The sequence below is a fragment of the Alligator mississippiensis genome, chromosome 14 (assembly GCF_030867095.1).
Source record: "Alligator mississippiensis isolate rAllMis1 chromosome 14, rAllMis1, whole genome shotgun sequence".
NCBI lineage: Eukaryota > Metazoa > Chordata > Crocodylia > Alligatoridae > Alligator > Alligator mississippiensis.
This window is the reverse complement of record NC_081837.1, coordinates 1,004,149-1,023,714: the sequence shown is the minus strand read 5'-3', so window position 1 is coordinate 1,023,714 and position 19,566 is coordinate 1,004,149. Positions and strand designations below refer to the sequence as shown.

At 55.4% G+C, this 19,566-nt stretch overlaps 1 protein-coding gene across 1 annotated transcript; it reads left to right on the top strand.

Moving 5' to 3' along the window:
- The first annotated feature begins 49 nt into the window (after positions 1-49).
- UNC119 (unc-119 lipid binding chaperone) lies at positions 50-18,281 on the top strand. Its single transcript, XM_019485663.2, has 5 exons — positions 50-294; positions 7,215-7,328; positions 8,769-8,871; positions 10,079-10,251; positions 12,185-18,281. Exons 1-5 carry the CDS (start codon positions 108-110, stop codon positions 12,295-12,297), a joined length of 690 nt encoding a protein of 229 aa, XP_019341208.2. The 5' UTR covers positions 50-107; the 3' UTR covers positions 12,298-18,281.
- The last annotated feature ends 1,285 nt before the right edge of the window (positions 18,282-19,566 follow it).

Here is a 19,566-nt window from a genome sequence, read left to right as displayed (position 1 = left end):
GGAGGCTCCTCCCGGGCGGGCGGAGCCGGGCCGCGAGGGAGCGGCGGCGGCGGCCGGAGCCGGGGCGCGGGGGATTTGCGGGCAAAGGCGCTTAGTGCGCGCGGGGGATGAGCGAGCCCGCCCTCCGCGCCGACACGGGCTGCGGCAGGGAGCGGGGCGGCGGGGCCGGGGCCATGAAGGTGAAGCGGAGCAGCGGGGCCGGGGCGGCGGCGCCCGCCTGCACCGAGGACGAGCTGCTGCGCAAGGCGCTCATCGGCCCCGAGGACGTGCTGGGGCTGCAGAAGGTCACCACGGGTGAGCGCGGCATGCTCCGCGGTGCCCGCCGCCCCAGAGGCGGGCCGGGGCGCGGGGAGGCGCCTTCCTGCGGGCGCGCGGCTTTGTTCCGCTGCGGGGCAGGGAGCCGCCCGGCCGAGCCGCTCCCGTGGGGCCGCCGAGCAGGCCTCGTGCCCGGGGCCCGGCCTCCGCCCGGGACCGCGGGAGCCGCCCGTCGGCAGGCCCCGGGGGCAGGGGCGGCGGGCGCGGCGCCCAGGCTCCTGCGCCGGGGGTTTGCCCCGTGCCCCGGCGGCAGGACGCGCTGGCGAGGGGCGCGTGGCCGCCCCCAGGGTGCAGGGTCTCGCGTGGGCTGTGACCCGGCGGTGGCAACAGGCACTGAACTAGGCCTTTTGGGCCCCCCCCCCGGCACGGTGCTTCTGGTCGGGGGACGTCTGCGCGGGCCCTGCTGCTCTGCTCCGGGCCTCGTCTAGCATCCTCGCAGCTGCGCTGGGAGAGCTGGGCCGTGGGCCTCGGCTCGGCAAACGCTCGGAGCCGGGCGTGCTCCCTGGACAGGCCCGGGGATGTGGAGGAGGAGCACTGCTGCAGAGGACAGCTCGCAGCCCTGCCCGGTCCTGCAGAAGGCGCCGTAGCCGGTGGGGTGCCCGCACCGGCTTTGCAGCGAGACCCACGTGGCCTCCGATAGCGTGGGATCGCAGCTGAGTGCCCCCGGGCCTGCCCGTCCTCTGGGCCGTGGTGCTTCGAGCAGCGAGGCTCGGTCCAGGCCTGCTCAGGAGCAGTTGGTGCTGGTCGAGGCGCCCGGCTGGCATAGCGAACCGCAGGCAGCACGCTCCGTGCCTCGTTAGCCCGTGTTTGCATAGTCCGGTGGCAGCCAGCCTTGCACCACAGCTGCTGGGGACAGCGCGCGGGTGCTGCTTGGTTGGTTGCATGCTTGGTGCTTGCGGGGAAAGCACTCCATAGCACCTGCAAAGAGCCACCGTCGGGCACGCATCGGTCTGAACGTTCGCTCTGCCTGGGGCTGCCCCAGCTGCTCTGTCTCTGGCGTAGTGGAGGTGGAGAGCCTTGCAGGATGGGCAGTGCCCGGGGCACAGGCTGCCCCAGGCTGGATTGAGCCGGGCTCTTCTCATCCTGTCCAGCACCAAGAGAAGCCCACGGCAGGCCCCGCGGGGCAAGGTACTTTGCCTTGCACAGGGGCCTGCTCAGCATTAGCTGTTGGCTTAAACCCTGCAGCCGGGCTGAGGAAGGTGGCACCCAGGTCAGACCATTGGTGGTAGCTGCGCCACTTGCCCCGGCTCGCCCATGACTCCTTTCCGCTGAGGCGAGTGAAGCCTTGCCGTCCGTGAAGGACCACGCCATTACCAGAGCCTGCGGTGGGTTCACGGTGCTCCGCGGGTGTTTGCTACTCTGTGGGGCTGACTCCTCCACTAGCCAGGCCTGTCCGCGCGTTTGCCGGGCACCAGGGTGGAGAGACCTGGGTGTCAGACCAGGGTGGAGAGACCTGGTTCCCAGGGGCCTTGACTGGGTGCAAGGATTGGGGTGGGGGCTGGAGAGCTGCGGGCAGGCAGCCTCCATAAGAGAAGCAGCTGCTTGGCCACTGCTCCCCACAGCGTGCTGGGCACTGGCTGCCCTGGAGATCAGCCAAGCAGGTGGAAGAAGCTGCCTCTTCCACGGGGGTCGCTGGCACAGCCCACAAGTGCCCGGCTCCTGGGAGCTGTGAACCACGTGGCACAGGGGCACTTGCTTCCAGTGCATGGAAGCTCGTCCGGTCACAAGCGCAAGCGAGGAGGCGGGGAAGCCAGCTGGGCTCTGCTTAGCGTGCCCCTAATATGCTTATGATGGCAGTTATCCTGGCTGTCGGTGTCCTCTCAGCGTGAAGCTCTCCGTGGCTGCCTGCTCTGTGCCAGGGGGCACGTCTGGGGCAATGCCCGTGTTCTGGGGCTGCCTGGCGGGCTCAGCTTTGGCCTGGGTGCTGCAGAAGGCAGCTGCAGCCTTGTCTTGGCTGGTAGCTGGGCCCTTTCGCTTGCTGCCCAAGAGAGGAAAACCTTACCACTTGATTAACTGGGGATTACCAGGGCTGGGGGCAGATTGTGATGAGTTAGCAGCCCAGCAGGAGGGCAGAGACGTCTGTCTGTCTGCCTGCCTCCTCACAGCCCTTTCTGAGCAGGTAGCCAGCCTCTTGCTGGCTCTCCTGACTGAGGCCTGACAGGGGCAGTGCGCTGCCCACATTGCTGGCACCCAGGCATCCCCCCCGCACCTGTCCTGACCTGGGCTGTGGGCTTCCCTGGCCATGCCGGGTGTGGAGCCGATGGGTGTGTAGGGGATGGGGTCTTGCTGACTTAGAAGAAGTCTTTGCCTGACCTACTAAAGCTGATCTGCGAGGGTCCCGGGCACCTGCAACTGGGCAGCCCCCAGGTGTGGCAAGGGAAGCCCAGCCCTGCACTTGGTCATGACCAGACTAACCCCAAGGGTGGGTGAGGCCCCAGTGAGCGGCGTTGGACGGTGCCCTGTTACAAGCCCTCATCCACCCACAGTCCATGCCGTCGGGGTCGAGGCAGCGATGCTGGGCTGCCCAGGGCTGGCCCGGCCCCACGAGCCATGCTGTGGGCTGGAGCGGCAGGAAGCCCTTTGCCGTGCGCCACCCGCCTGCCCCTCGGATGCACATCCGTGCTATTTCTGGTCATCGCCCAAGAACTTCCAAGCGGATAATCTCCTAATCGCCAGCTCCTCAGATTCATCTTCACTTGTCTTTGCCGGAGACCTGGCTTATGTCTGGGGCACCAGCTCCTAAATAGCCGCTGACCTTGTTGGCTAAAGCACGTTAGGAAACAGGCTGGCATGACCCCCGGGATCTCCCCACTCCCGTCACGCTGCCAGCTGCGGCCCCCCACACTGTGCTGGTGCTCCAAAAGCAGCTGCTCCCTGCCCAGGGAAGCAGGGGCACCCATGGGTGCTGCTCTCGGAGGCTGTGTTGGGGTTGCAGTGTGTCTTTGGAGGGCAGCGCTGATTGTTCTGCATGTGGCCTGTGCCGCGGGGGCCGGAGTCGTGTTGGGCGCGTGGAGGAGAGTGGCCGCGGGGCAGGGGACCAGAGTCCCTTGGTCGGCAGGCCATGTGCACCTCCTTGCTCCTTGGCTGGAGGATGGCGAGAGGCTGCAGCCCAGGGCTGGGACCCTCTTGCATGTCTCATCCTTTGCCTAGTAGCACAGCGGAGACTCGCTGAGCTGTGTGTGGGGTGGGATGCTCCTACCCTCCAGGCAGGCACCAGTGGCCGTGATGCATGCACCGTCCCCTCCCCAAGGGCTTATCTGTATTGCTTTCCAAGCTGCTGGAGCTATAGGACTCTGGGCTGCTGTCTCTTGCTCAGCTCGGAGCCAGGGGCCCCAAGCACTGAGCCAGCCAGGGTCCCGATCCAGCCTGGGGCCCCTGCAAAAGGGAAAGAGCACAAGTTCCACCGGTGAAAACCCCGGGAGCTGCGTAGGTGATAATGCAGCACGGGGTGGGTGCAGCTGGGAGCTCTGGCTCTCCGGCTGGCGCTGATGGAGCTCCCCTGCACGTCTGTCCTGTGCCTGCCCAGTGTGTTGGGCCCTCGAGCGAATCCTCGGAGCAGGTGGGAGGTGCAGCGTGGCTGGCATACCGCGTGGCTGGGCTGGGCCCTGGCTCGTCCTGCCTCTTCCTGTCTCATGGCAGCAGGAGGGGTGGCAGCGGCAGGTTTCGCCCGGGGTGCATGGGCACTGGCATGCAAACGTGCAGTGACGTGGACTTGTTTCTCTTCCTTCTTTCTCTGCGGAGTCCCCAGAGGTGGTTCGGGGGGAAAAGACGCTTTTCCCTCTCTGCAGCAGCCGCTGCTCACCATCCCCCTGTCGCGGGGGTAGGCCCGGTATCAAGGCCATGCCGCCGTGCGCCCAGGCTGGGATTCCCCCTCCTGTCTGATCCTGTGGGAGGTGGCAGGATGTAGCGGTGGAGTCGGAGGCCCGTCTGTCCCAGGCCTGTGTCTGTGGGTGCCTCTACTAATAGTGTGCTCGTTCAGGCACGTGGGGCTGAGGACAAGGGAGAAGGTGTTTGTGTGTCCTGTACATCGGGTGGCCCAGCCGTGTGCAGGGAGGTCTTGGCTGTGGGCACGGAGCTTGGCAGCCTCGGGCAGGTCACCGTGCTCGGGTAGGGAAGCTGGGGGCAGCTCATTTGCTTCCACCCTTTGTGCTGCTTTGGACCAAAGGCCCACGGGGCCCTCCCCTCCCTGGCAGACTGGCGACTCGGCCACCCCGTGCTGGCAAACGGCTAAGAGATGCAGCGTGAGAACAGCTGGGAGGCGCTGCCAGCCTCGCTGTGCCCGTCCCGGGTGGAAATGGGCTGTCCGGAGAAACCTGAGCGTCCCCCCTGCTGCGATCTGCCTCGAGCAACGAAGGCACAACTGACTTTGTCCCTCCACCCAAGACAGACCCGGCGCTGCCTTCTTTCCACGCCTCGCCCTGAGCCGGGCACAGTCCTGTGGCTCTGACATCCCGGCTAGCACCGAAGGCACGTGCCAGCCACCCGGAGGGTGCGAGCCCCAGGGCACGCACGTGGAGACTTCAGCCAGGCTCCCGCCGGGTCCAAGCTGTTTCAGGGCCTGACTGGGGTTGTGGTCTTCCCCGGGCAGCGATGCTGTTCCCAGCAGGACTGCCGTATGGCTGCCAGCTCCTCTGAGAAATGCCCGTGTGTGGCGCTGTACGAGTGCCGTCTAGGTCTCGGATCACAGCTTTTCTGAGCTCGGGAGGCAGGTGCCTCCATCTGGGCTGGTAGGAGTCTGGTCTGTGTCATGTCTCGGTCGCCTCTTCCCTCTGTCCTCCCGGACGGTGCCCGCCAAGGGGTCTGGGAAGGAAGACTTGGTCCCAGCACCGCCCCTGGCAGCTGGCATCTCCCGCTGGGCATCCATGCTGGGGAAGCCAGGCCTGCTGGAAGAGGCAGGGCAGCTCGTAGTTCCCACCCAGCCGGCGTCTGCCTTCGTCAGCTCTTTGCCTGCAGCCCCGCTTGCTCCCTCTCGTTTGGATGAGCCGCTGACATTGTTCCTATAGCAACCGCTGCTGCCAAGGAAGAGGATAAAATGGTTGCCATGGCGCTAGTCGGGAAAGGAAAACACTTAATAATTAACTGTGGACAAACGGGAGAACGGGCCGGGCAGGGCTGGTGGCTCTTGCACCCGTGGCCCTGCGCGCAGCGGGGTAAGGGGGGTCCTGGCCGTGCAGCGGTGGCCTCTGGGACTGGTCTGTGGGACGCCGACCCAGGTCGGGCTGGTTTGCACGGCCCCGTGCTTCCCCACGGCACCAGCCTCGAGTGCAAGCGGAGGGGTTTGCTGCACCCTGGGCCCTGGGGCACTTGTAGTGCCAGGCTGTCTCTCACTCCGGTGTCGCCGGGAAATGAGGACTTGTGCAGCCAGGTAGAAAGGTGATGGGCTCCCACTGGGCGTGTGGCGAGGCCCGGCTCTCCGCTGGGAAGAACTCGTCCTCCCAAAGCAGCCGTCTTCAAGGGGCCGCTGGGGTCCCATCTGTGCCGCGCTGGTGGCTTTGGGCTGATGGCATCCTTGCCAGACCCCATTTCCTTTGAGCTGCTGGTGACAGCGCTCAGCATTAAAAGCCTCTGAAAAGCAAGTGTAATGCTTCTGCTCCCTGTGCCAGCGGGCATGTCTGCAGAGAGGAGACGTGGGCATGTCAGCCTCTGCAGGCATGGAGATGGCTGGATGGGGTTGCTCATAACCCAGATGACGTGCACTTCAGCCATTGCCCTGCATTTCAGCAGGGCAATGGCTGAAATGCAGCCGACTTCATCTCGGCAGGCTCCTACCCGCGGCCTGGCGCCGGGGGCTGTTGGGCAGGGAGGGCCGTCTGTCTTCCTTCACGTGACCGTAACGGTGGGCAGGATTGAGGGTCCGTGCACCCAGGCAGGCCCGTGCTGCGTGGCACGGACGTGATCTGGGCTGGCTGCTGCCCAACGTCGTGGCATCAGAACGGAGGGGCTTGTGCCGCACTAGACGTGGGCATGCGAGAGCTGGCAGCTGCAGGTGCCAGTGATGCCCCTGCACGTGCTGCAAGCTCCTGCTTGCCAGGCGGTGGGTCCGTGCCCACTTTGGACCTGGGGAGCAGGTGCTGAATGAGGTGACCGACCCGCAGCTGTGGTGGGAGGGGAAGAGCTGGGACTGGGCTGCCGAGCGGGCTGTCATACGTCAGCCTTGCAAGTGCCCATGCACCAAACCCATCGGGATTTTGCTAGTATTAAGGCGTTGCGGGGGCTTGCCATTGCGACTTGACTAGTGACAGGTGGGACCTGAATGGTAATGGGCGGGGAGCCACTGAGGCCCTCTTCCGTGACAGCAAGCTTGATGCCCAGAGGCTTGGCTTCAGGGCAAGGACAAGGTGGGCAGCCTTGGTCTGCAGCCCGTGTCAGCCCTGCCAGAGGCAGGGAGGAGCCTCCCTTCCAGCTGTGCGGTCCGGCTCCATCCCGAGAGCAGGGGAAGAGGTAGCGGCGCTGGCCTGGAGGGTGCTCGGGGAGAGGGGAGGCGAGGCAGCCCCGTGCCAGGGGCAGGGAGGGGGAATCTCTCGTTCTATTTAAGTGAAGGCGGCTTAATGCCCCCAAAGCTGCTTAGCGCTTGCATTCTGCTAGAGGACGGCTTTAGGGAGAGGCAAAGCCTCTTAAACCGAACAGGCCGGGGCGCGCTGGAGGTGCCGGCCCCTTGCCCATGCCCCGGAGAAAGTGGGTCCTGAAAGTGCAGGGCCAGGGGTGCAGCAAGGTGACAGCCCCCCTGGCCCGCGGGAGAGGCACTGTTCACCTGTCCCTTGCACGCTGGGGCCGGCAGCCCCGCGGGGTGCAGCTGTGCTAGCGAGGGAGGGGGCGTGGGGCTGGGTGCAGCCACCCCCGCAGCTGGCCGTGACCCTGTGGCCAGTCTTTCCCCCACTGACTTTGCACGTCCTCCGCAGATTATCTGTGCACCCCGGAGGAAAACGTGTACAAGATCGACTTCACCAGGTTCAAAATCCGGGACATGGAGTCGGGCACGGTGCTGTTCGAGATCACCAAGCCGCCTGCGTCCGGTGAGTGCCGACCAGCGCCGCATGGCTGCAAGGGACCCCTCGCTCTTTCCAGCCTCGGGCTGCAGGCCCTTGCCGGTCCTGGGACAAACAGGGCAGCTCAGAGCCCGGTCCATGTAGTTAAGAATAAAAGTCAGGGCCCGGAAACCCAGCTGCAACAGGTGAAGCCAGGAGAGATCAAGTCCCTTGGTGGCAACTCAGCTGCATAGTTGAAATGTCAGTCCCTGCCCCGGTATCGCGGATGCAGGCCTGGGCTCCCCTGCTGCAGTTCCTCCAATGCCTTTCCCTGTTGCTCAGCTTCTCTCGCAGAAGCAGGGAAGAGAAGCGTCCCCAGAAGCAGGCTCCGTGGGGAGGAAATGGGCCGTGATGTGCTGTCAAACCAACGGGGAAAACAACATATGGTTTTGCCTTGCCTGCTATCACTGGTGTTACATGTTGTCAACGCCGGTAGCAATGAAGATTCGGGCACCCGTGCAAGGCTTTCAGGTGTTCCCCTCTGAACTCCCCGTTCCCTGCACGTCAGGCCAAGTTTTCTCTCTGTTGTAGATGGGGAAACTGAGGCACGGGGCTGAAATGGCTTGTTTGAGGTCACGCTGCAGTCAGTACGGCAGCAGCCTCTGGAGCTCGCAGGTCTTAATCCCGTGCTCAGACCTGTAGGCTGCTCTTTACAGTCCACAAAGCAGCTCTAGAGGCCTGGGAGCCTGGGGAGTGCTGGGCCTTTGTGAGCAAAGCACGTTGCAGGCAAACGTCTCAGCCGCTGCTGCAAACTGAACCGCTCTGGGTTTGCTCCCAGTTAGGTTTGGGGCTGGATGCGTCTTGCTGGTCTCGGTGACGCGGGAATGTTTGCATAATCCACATTGCAACTGCAAATCCGTGCGCTGTCTTAACCGGCCCCTTGGGAAAGCCCTGCAAGGACTGGGTGTGGGGGGGCGGGAGCTGCATCCAGGGTAATGTCCCTAGTGCCAGGGAGGACGAGGCAGCGAGTGGGTCTGTGCTGGAGGGTTCACAGCATTTCATTTGTCCTGCTGTTTTGGCCAAAGCCTCTGGGGTTTTTTACATTTCCTGCTTATGCCAAACCTACTCCTGCTGAAGCCATCGTGTTATATACAGCCCTGACTGCTTCTCTAGGGAGACACCCCTCCCACCCCCGTCTCCCGGCAGCTGCTGCCTGGGAAGATGTGCCGTGGCTGCGCGCTGCTGCAGGGCGGCCGTGCCAGGTTTCACCCCCTGAATCCTCCCCGCCAGCTCACCGCCGGCAGGCCGTACCCACCTTGTGCAGAGAGCCAACCGCTCTGTGCCTCGGGTTACCTGTGCCATGTTTGGCTGGGGTCCAGCAACGTGGGGGCAAGCTCCAGGGGTCTCTGTGGGAAGGGCCAGGCAGTGCAGCAGCCCAGGCCTGTTTCTCCCTCCCCGCTGATGGAGAGTTGGTTTGTGCCTTGGCAGAACGTGAGCACAGCGATAAGAAGGATGTTGACCCCAATGCCGGCCGGTTCGTGCGCTATCAGTTCACCCCAGCTTTCCTTAGACTTCGGCAAGTTGGAGCTACGTAAGTAACTGGCACCTGGGCCCCGTGGACGCGTTCGGGTTGGGGTGAAAGGGTCGGTGACAATCATAGCGGATGGGGCGAAAGGGTCGTTAGCTCGCTCCTTGGACCAGAGGGGTTATGTGCAGCCCCTTGATTCCTCACGTCCTGTGGTTTGAGCTGTGTCCCCGTCAGCACCTCTGCTCCGTGTGTGTACTGGTGTCACCCAGTCCCTGTCTTACACGAAGCCATTCTCATCTGCTTTATCCTGCACTCTCAGTATTTGTTCTCCCTCCTTTAGCATCTACAAACAAGTAAAACAAACTAGCAAGTGTGTGTGGCCCTCCGTGCCCTTCACTATGGAACAGCTAACTGGCTTTTGGTCATGAGAGCGCCCTTGCTCTGATCACTCCCCACCCCCGGCAGCAACAGGTAGTGATGGGGGCTGGGGTGGGAAGGTGCAGGTTTTGGCAGGTATCCCCACACCTTTTACTCCGAGGTGGGCAAAAGCCTCATTTGGTTCTTATTGGAGGTGGAGAATCAGGTCATTGGGCCAGGATGGGGCTGGACCTGTGCGAAGGGAAACAAAGGGGACATTCACTTGTGTCTGAATTAGATCAGATTAAGAGCTTGGCAGCCATTGTCGTTATGGCATTGGGCCTGTAATGCTATAATTAAACGTCAGCTGCTGTTTCCAGTGCAGGCCTGTTTTTCAGCCGGAGAGAAGCCATCGGTTTGGGTTCAGGTCAGACTGCAGCTCAGCAGACTCGGCCTCGGAGCGGGGCTTTTCCCGAGAGGTGGTTTAGATGAACTTAACTCTTATCAAAGACAGGAGCAGCAGCAAGGTGAATCCAGGGTGTAGGTGCCTGATTGAAATCCCGATGAAGGGCTCAGCTGTAAAATGAGAATCTGGAGGCTGAATATTTTGAGCTTTGGGAACTTGCTGCCTCTTGCTGTACCCTGGCCAACGCTGCTACACTATGCTTTGGTGGGGACTCCTCATCCCTCGTGTTTGGGACTGGAGAGCCACGTTGTTTACCAGCTGACGCCCACCTTGTTATAGCAAATATTCATTTTAGGTTAGGGCAGACACTGTTTGCACGGCAGGATTTACCTGTCGTACAGCGTCATATATCCCGGAGCCTACAGCGATAGCACCTGGGGTCAGGTCAAAGCCAAGACTTGTCTACACAGGAGGTCACTGTTTCAGCTTTCCTTTTCTCTCTCGCAGGGTGGAGTTCACAGTAGGGGACAAGCCCATTAACAACTTCCGCATGATCGAGAGGCACTACTTCCGGGACCAGCTGCTCAAGAGCTTTGATTTTGAGTTTGGGTTCTGTATCCCCAGCAGTAAAAACACCTGTGAGCACATCTACGAATTCCCACAGCTCTCAGAGGATCTCAGTAAGTCCAGTCATGGGTTTGCCTGGAGGGATGGTACAGCACGGTGTTTGGAACGGGTTTTAATGGGAGAGTCCAAACCAGCGTAGAAGCACCTGTGCTAACCAGACAGCCCATCCATTTGCTCATGCCAAGTCATGGTCAGCCACAGTCATGGTGAGCCGTAACACAGCTGCTGGCTTGCAAGGGGTGAAGAAAATTTCACCCCGAGGGAAAAGGCTAGTGGAACCAGAGCAGTTGTGCTGTTAGGCAGATACGGACACGTGCCTGGGAAGTGGCCAGGCGCTGATGGGCACGTTGGCAATGCAGCGCGTAGGGTTTACCTATGGCGCATTGCACTGATAAAGCTGAAACCTGTTGGGCCCTTTTAGACTTCACCCTTGATTTGCCTTCCCTTTCCCAGCCTCGGTGCAGTGGGTATTCGCTGCTCTGTGTATTGTAGCTCTTGGCCATGTGTATCAATGCAGTAATGCAGCAGTGGGTTTAAAACACACTGATTCCTAGCTGCTTTGCTGCTGCCACGGTTGCTGTTTTATCACCTTCAATTCCAGTGTAGGACGGGGAGTGTTTTGGGGTGGAGACCATCACTTGCTCCCTGTGTGTGGTGCCTTTATGGGATAAACCTCAATCACGTCAGAGCCCTTCAGATGCTCTTGAAAGCAAATCTAAATAAAACAGCACTTTGGCTCAGAAGAAGCTATATTTCCCCTTTTACCCACCTCCCTCCCAAACGGTGTCCCTGTCCGGCAGATGTTTCCCAATCACAGTCAGATCAGACTTCCATTTTGTGGGGCATGTTGAGAACAGCTTCAGTGCAGCTAAAGCTCTGAATGATTTTGCAATCCGTTGCCGTTTCTTTAGCAGCCCGTGCAGCTCAGCTGTGGAAATCAGCATTGTTGCACTGTTCATCTAGAAGATGGAGTCCAGGGCACGCGGAGCCGGGGCTGTCAACAGAAAACTGCTTCTGTGCAGAGGCTGGGTGGGGTAGCTGCGTGCTGCCACTTTCCCAATTGCAATCAGATCAGACTTGCTCAATTTTCGTTTTTTTCCCTACTGTCTGTCAGCTCTATAAATTATGCTGACCTGAAAACTGAGCTTCATTCTTTTTACTTCTGTCAAGATAAGACTCCAGCACTAAGACTTTTCAGCAGCTGGCAGTGATTGAAAGAGAAAACATGCACACACCTCTAGAGATGCATTGGTTGCAGTTTTATGGGGGTAAAAACCCTTTGCAAAGGATCAGGGGGCGATTTGCAAATGTTATAAGCATGGTGCAGCCACTAGCAGTAAGTGATGTGCATCAAGAGAAGGTGTTAGAGATAGTTAAAAGACAATGAACCGTTCGTTACAACATCTACTAACCACTTTAAAGTTGGTGGCAGATATTAAAACATCTACCAACCACTTTAAAACTGGTAATAGGAAGTGTGACTGGCTGGAGGCCTCTACGGTGCTCTCGGCCGTGCAAACATCTGATGCCAGTTATGCAAATGGATGTGGATGCACAAAGCAGGGGCCGAACGAGAACAGCACGTTGCACAGCGTTGTTCATGCAGCGCCTGTCCCCTGGCCTTGGGAAGGAAGGCGTTTCATGGGTAAAGCACTGGGCTGGGTCTCGGGAGATCTGGGCTGACCTTTTGCCCCTGTTACAGATTTCCTGCGTGCCCTCGGGCAGTGTTTCTGTGGTTTAGGTGCCCACCTGTAAAGGAGGGCTGCCAGATCCTTCTTCCTGGGAGGATGTGTGGGTTAGCCTATTGTTGCTCGTCACGGACGCTAAGGAAAGGGGGCCGGACAGAGCACACTTTGTCGCGGTTCCTTGCTCTCGGCGCCTGTCCTTTCCCACGTGCTTTTACCCAGCTGTATGCAGTTGCTGCTGGAAGCACCAGCTCTGGGGTGTTTTTCAGCCGTGAGCTAAAACCCACCGTTTGTTTTGCAGTTCGAGAGATGATCCTTCACCCCTACGAGACGCAGTCGGACAGTTTCTATTTTGTAGACAACAAGCTGGTGATGCACAACAAGGCGGATTATTCGTACAGCGGAGGGCCGTAAGCGTGCGGTGGGGAGCAGAGCTGCGCTGGCCTTCCCTTTCCTGTAGAAATTGTCAGGGATTCCAACACCTTCCTCCAGGTCGCCGAGCAAGGATTCAGGAACCAAGGATGCTTTGCTATAGTAGGAGTTTCAGGACTAAATTTGCTGAAGTCTTTCCTCTTCTCTGAGCTTTGAAGCAGAACCCGGTTCTTCAACGACTCTCCATTCAGCGTGACACCAGAGTGATCCCTGGTCACCAGTGTCTGGGGCTCTCGGTCGCTCCGTGTAACGATGGCCCTATGGCGCGTAGTTGATCCCAGTCTGCGAGTTCCTTGCCAAGACTCTGCAGATCCCCGGCCTCATTGTTAAGCCTCTCTTAGCACGTGATTGCTCTTGCAGGAATGCAGTGTGGGGGAGCCTACGAAGGGGCAGGAGTCCAACGCGCGTGCCGAGACGCACGTCGCTGTCTGGTTCTGCTCAGGAATTCCCCGAGGGCGCAGTCGTACGGCCAGTTGCATTTGCACGTCCAGCTAGAGATGTCTCGCTGTCATCCCAGGAAAGAAAACATACCTGTGACATTAGAAAGGCCATCTCTACAAACATAGTTCAGCAAATGTTCCCCTCTCTCTGGGGGACGTGTCCTGCTAGATAGCTTCAAAACAAGAGACCTCGCATTGGAGGATAGCGATCCGATGAAAGGCTCTTTTTTTTAACCGAATACTGCCCTTTTCTTCCGCTTCTGTTAGAAGCGTGGCGTTGTCCTTTCATTTCACTTTGCAGAGTAACCGGGTTAAGAAGTTGATGCTTTTTAGTTCTGTTTAGCTTTACCAGGCAGCTAATACTGAGCCAGTCCCTGGGCTAGGCTTTTCTTGCCCACGTCAAGAAACTCCTTCCTTCTCCGGCGAGTACAGTGGTAGGCACATCTGTGTGGGTCGTCAGGAAAGAGGTTTTATTTCTCCAGGGTCATTGGAGTGAGTGGACTCTCCGGTTTCCTTGTTGTGTATAAACGTAAAGGAGTTTGTGATCCTGCGTGCTTTCCTCTTTCTGCCAAAAAGAAAAACAAAAAAAGAATAAAAATCCTTTGCACCAGACCTGCTCCATCCCATAGAGACGACGAGTTGCACAACGTGGGGCTGGGTGGCTGCACTGTGGCTAGCGCTGTGTCTTCACTGCTGGTGCCCCGTAAGGAATTAAAGGATCATTTTTGCACAGCATTATTACACGGCCTTTTGGAGAAGGGGGGCAGGGAGATGCAAACCTCAACCAATACCCTAGAATAGCTGAAAATCACTGAAACAGTGTCACGTGGAAAGATGTTCTTGTCCTTTTCTTCGGCCCTTTTGTCTGCTACCGACTTGTGGTCATGAAACCCTTACTCAAAAGCTCAGTTCCCTGGTGTCAGAAAAATGCAGCTGAAGCTTGTAGATATTTCCTGTAACTACTTGGTGTCTCCACGTCTGTGAGGTCAACGGAAGGCCCCGCTAGCCTGAGACGGGTGTGATTGTCCTCGTTTCGATAAAAGTCTGTTTCCTGTTGTGAATTAACACCTTTCCCATCGCAGCCTAATTCAAACAGGAAAACTAAAGGCCCTTCTCAGTGCCGTGCGAACAGGGAGGCTTTGTCTGAACCGCGCGTGCTGTCTCGGAGCCGGTGATGAGATTAAGTGTGGTTGTTTGTCCTTGGCTGGTTTGTTTTTCACTTTTGACAAATAATCCTGTTTTTTAAGGATACTGTAGCAGGTTAGGATGCAGCACAGCATTTTTTTTAATTATTAAAAAGCTTAACTGTAGGCCAAAGCATGCATGGATCGTTCACTGATTTAACAAACTACTACCTTGCAGGATGAGGCCCATAGTTATCGCAAGCTTTTGTCTCTACTCTGTCTAGCCATAAAATCAGCTGGCGTCAGCTTATGACGGTTTCAAGGAGCTTTCCTAGTTATTTCTGTAATGTTCTAGTGATTATTAGTCGATCGTTTGGCAGCACAGTGATTCAGCGCAAGGTGAAAACCAGTTTACAAAAAGTCTCTTGGACAGGTTAAAATCTTTCTCTTGCATCAAGACTGTTAGACTGTGTCACGCCGAGAAGTTTCCAAAACTCCTGGAAATACTGAAGACTTTAATGTCGCTCTTCAAATATTAATACGTAAGGAAGTACGTTAATTGATTTGGAGGCAGTGGAGAGTACAGTCGGCATCAGTCGACAGCACTTTCCATTGTATTAATATCTTCCGCCCCCCAGCTGTTGTCATGAACCTCTTCTGCGCTTGATCGCTATAGCGGGGGCACGCAGCGAGTCTGCCAGACACCTACGTTTCCAGCAGCAGGCAGTTAAAATGTCACCATCTCTGCCCACGTTGCAAAAGTGAGAGTTATGCCGTCTTTGTGCAGCTGTCTCCAGGGAGGGGCTGTTGGCAAGGATCCTCTTTGAATCTGAACGCGGCAACAAGGCAGTGTGGGGGGACCCCACTGAAGTCCCTGGCCCCCTGCTCCTTACGGTTAGTTGTCAACCTTATTTTTTTTGGCTAATTTTAAAAATGCTCCCCCTCCATGCTTTTTTTTCCCCTTTCACCTATGTCCTGTAAAAGTGGAAGTGACTTAGTACGGTAGTTTGTGAGCTTGTCTGCCTTCATCACACTGTCAGGGCAAGACCTGGAGAACGGGTCCTCTCTCCAGCAAGTTGCAGAATGGATGTCTTGGTGCAGTGCCTCGTATTGCAAGGGGGACTTCAGCACGAAGGAGAATGAAATATTAATGAGATGATTCAGGGACTATTTGAGTAAACTGTGATTATGACCTATATTCAGGGCATTGTGTTTTCAAGCTAGCAAACCATCTGAATGTGATCTGTATAGAAGTGCTTACTAGCCAGTTTGCCCAGCCCTACAAACCAAAATGCTGTAAACCTTTATAGAGACTGGGGGCGGGGGGGTTTCTCAGCCACTTAATGGAGTAAAGTATTGAATTTATATCTTTTGGCTTTGGTTTTTGGTTTTTTTTTTTATATTCTTTCCAAAAAAAAAAAAAAAAAGAAGAAAAAGAAAAAAAGAGCCTCCACTGCTGAGATAACAAGAACGCCTGATGCTTTATGAACTCTAAACCAGCATGTAGGAGTGTAAGAGAGAGCATTTTCCATTCCTGTGTACTGTTGTTTTAACTGGTTAAAACTCGTATTTACTGAGAGCTGTAGACTGTTAAAAGCTTTTAAAATAACCTAAGCCTAGTACAGAAGTCAATGGCCTTGGACAACAGGCATGTTCCACTTCTCTTTCTGCTGCTCACGCAGAAAAATAGTGCATAATATTGAAACAAAGAGTGCATCAAGCTGTACACAACAAGAGGATTTTATATCATAGTTTTAGTGCCCTATATTGAAAAATACTTTGGTTTATAGCCCCTAGAAAGTTCTTTGTTAGTCTCCTGCTGACTAGTATCCCAGATTCAAATAGTAGTCCATACTGGGTTTGCGCTGGCATTGCGAATCCCAGCTTTCCAGGTGGACGGTGCATTCAGCTCTACTCCCAGAGTCACCAGATAGTGATACTACACCTTAAAGTAGTGTCATTAATGACCCTCCTGGCCTTTCCCCAATGCCCACCTTTGACTTGCAAAACGAGTTGGATAGCCACTGTATCGGGAGGTTAATGCTATCTCAGAGTCAGCTTTCCAACAGCATAAATTATCTAAATTTATTGATTTCTGGTGAACACGGGCTGTTAAAAGTCAAATGAAAGAAAATCAAAGCCAGATAAATCAGGAACAATCGTATTCAAGACGACCGTCTTTTAGGGATTCTCTTACTTATTTTTAACATGTTAACTTTGCGAAACTTTTTGGTACTTTCCTGGAGCATGACTTAATATTTTATGTCCACTGTGGTTGTCTTAAGTGAAGTTTTGGACTCTGAATCCCTGTGTTGCTGATAATGAAATACCTCCTTGAATGAGGAAACCCAAATTCTGACTCTGTGATATCATTCTGACCGGACAAGGCGATTGACTCTCTCTTTTCTAAGTCTTTCAGCTTAAGTTCCTTGGAACTATGTTTTTTAATTGAAGGAACCGGGCAAATATTTAACCCTGTACTGTGCGGTCCCATGTTTCATAACCTATGGACTACAGAACAGAGTAAATCCTTTTGAGACGGAAATACTTCTAAGCCCCGACCTTGTCTCGGTGACCCAAGAGAAGAACCTTCCTGTCGACGTGTCCTTTATTCGGCAAGGGAACGGATTGTGCGTTAGTCGAATCTTCCATTATCACTGGCTCAGAAGGACTCGGGGTCTTCTTTAAATGTTGGAAGTCTCCTCCTGTCAGGTTCAAAAACAGGGTCGCAATCTCTCTTTCCCAGGAGCACATCACTAACGGGGCTGGCTTCTCTATCAGACCTTTGGGCCACATGTTTTTGCCACTCCTGTATACATGTTTTTGATAACTATAACCTAGAAGAGTTGGCTACAATTCTTCATTGCGATGCAAACTGTATATTTACATGGATACTGCCTGGATATTAGCTGTATACTGGAACTTAACCGTGGTGTACTGAGCTGTGACACAAGTCCAGTTTTTATGACTTAGATGTAGCCACTGACCACTTTCCAGAGTCCGATGCAGCCTTTGGTCGAGTAAACTTAGACCCCCTGCTGTTACAAAACTCGAGTGAGGCGCGTGGCTGGGTTTCTATGAAACTAGTCTTTAAATTAACCATTGGGGGTGGGAATGGGCTTAACTGAACAACACTTACTTAGCTACGATAATACCAATGATAGTGGATGTCATGCCTCCTACATATTGCAATACTGACCCTGCAAACATTAAGTTGTCGGATGGTTTCAGTCCACCAGGTCTGACCGCCTGCCGGGTTCCCAGCACCGGTGCTAGCCTAGGAAGAAGTGGGATGGATGCGACCGCGTGTAAACCGGGGCTCAGAACTGTTACCTTGGGTTAGGGACTCTGAGGTCCTGATAGCTTTAAAGTATTCTTTGTTACGTGAAGAAAAGATTGCAATCCTTTGTAGCGTCTTCGTGTCTCGAACGCAAGGACTGGTCGAGTTCACACGACTGTTTTCATGTTCCTTGGATTCATACTGAAGCTTCTCTGATAGCTCCCTACACATCCCTAAACATGCAATATTTGGGGGACTTGACGTGAGAAGCGGCGCGTGGGCGCCGGCTGGGTGGTCCTGGGGTCACGGCACAGTCTCTGAGCAGGTGAGCTTGCGTGCGCTCATCCCTCCATTCGCCTCCCTAGAAGCACTGTGCTAATGCCTACTGTGATGTCTGCTCTTCCCTTAATGCTACACCAAGGATACCTGTCTGAATGTGACAGTCTGACTTCTTTTGCATAGAATTACCTTGGATTGTCTGTATTAAAAATATGTATTTATAAAATTAAAAAAAAAATCTATTTTTGGTGGAAGGAAACTAGGAATCTAAGCATATTTCCAGGGGGATGATATTAGTAACATTTTTATCAAATTCATTTTATAAATCTTTGTATCTTGTAGTGACCGGACCCACTTCTCATTAGTGCATTCAGTGTAGCTGGCTTGGTGACAACGCAAAGCATTGTCATGCAGGAGACCTGGGATTTGGGGGAATTAGGATCTTGGTTTTTTCTTTCTGGGCCAGGAAACGGAGCAGTTGCTGGAGAAACAGAGCCCTTGGCAGGCAGTTTCTAGTTTGCTTCACTTGTTTGTAGATGCTGAAGTAGGAGCGCAAAGACCGAGAGTGCAGGAGAAAGCAAAGTAGATTGGCTTAGCGTCTCCCTACAGGGACCGTGCGAAGCCAGTACACGCGCGCAGTACAAAGTGAGCGCACTTGCTTCCAGCTCACTAATATTGCCAGTCAAGTCCTACGACTCCCCAGGCTAAAGAATACGCTCAAACATTTCCATTATTTTGGACAAGGGTTTAAACATCTGTAACTTCCATTAGCAAGTGTTTCTCCTCCTGTAACACGTTGCAAAATGTAAATAAAGAAATAAAAGTAAATTATTGATCCTATAATGGTGGTGCCTTTTTGTACTTTGAATGTCGGTCTGTTTTATGGTTTTAATGCATTTAGTATGGGGACGGTGTTATACCAACCTGCTTATTAGGAACATCTTAATAAAAAAGGAGCAGTTTTGGTTTGCCTCTGTGGAAGGGCACAGCAGTACCCGAAACCTGGCTTATGTTCCTCCCGGCTGTCCCGTGAGTCTAGTAACAGACGGCACCCACAAAAATCCGTGCTCTTCTCTGTAAGTACGAAGGAATCGTTGGCTGATCTCACAGAGGACTGATTAAACATGAAATGAAATACGGTAACCGAATAAAGGGTAATTTTCAGAAACCATCGACCGGGGAAATGATCAGACTTCGGGCAGATGGGGGTGTTTGGACACAGGAGAAATGATTGTCAGTGCTGGACACTTCCCCTTGCATTTTCGCAGGCCACGCACTCTTGCACAATCTGCAGCTCTCACTGCGGAGAACGAAGGCCTAGATTAGCACACGGCTGCTATTGCCGACGCTGCGTGGGTGCTGGGCAATCTCGCCTCAAGTCTTGGCATTTCTGGTCTCGATACCAGTGTTATTGGGACTAGTTCACCATGCTGCTCCTGAGGCTAGATCTACCTCTAGATGGCACGTGGGGGCAGATCTAAGGTGGTTGACGGTATATGTTAGTCTAAGGTGGTTTTTTAGATCTCCCCTTTTAGAGCAACTGAAAAAACACCTTAGACCAAGACGGCTAAAACCAACACCTCTAATTGGTGTAACTGGTTAGAAGAAATGAAGGGGTCTTACCACAAACTGTGTGCAGGGGAAGAGTGGAGCCTGCCTTTTGGAGGGCACGGAGGAAGGCAGGAGGCGTTGTGACGGTAGCTTGCCGGGCTCCCTGGCTGCAGCGGGTCCTGCACCCTTACCCAAATGTCTCCTCTGCCACGCAAGGACATAACACCTCCGACAGTCGTTATTTCTTGCAGTTACCCGCGACATGCTGCATTTCCGAAACGTGCTGTTCTTTAATCGGGGCCCCCGGAGGAGTTATGAAATGCAGCGTGTTTGTTTGATAGCTAAAGCTTTACGTCCGTGGGCATGCTGCATTAGGCAGCGGAGACTATCGGGTAAACTACATTAATCACATGTAGACCTTTAAGGCAAGACCTCTGCCTCTTCCCTCCTCCGGCCTCGCCTGTTAGGCAGCCAGATTTTGAGGGCATTTGTAATGCTGATTACATGGCTGGAAGGGACCTCACGAGGACATCCAGCCCAGCCCAGCCCCCCGCTCAGGGCAGGATCATCCCTGCCT

What these genes read in the sequence shown, in the direction of transcription:
- UNC119 (XM_019485663.2), top strand. Translation starts at nt 108, where the DNA reads ATGAGCGAGCCCGCCCTCCGCGCCGACACGGGCTGCGGCAGGGAGCGG. An exon ending in CACCAAGCCGCCTGCGTCCG is followed by an intron (nt 7,329 to 8,768) that starts GTGAGTGCCGAC and finishes GTGCCTTGGCAG; the next exon opens with AACGTGAGCACAGCGATAAG. An exon ending in ACAGCTCTCAGAGGATCTCA is followed by an intron (nt 10,252 to 12,184) that starts GTAAGTCCAGTC and finishes TTTGTTTTGCAG; the next exon opens with TTCGAGAGATGATCCTTCAC.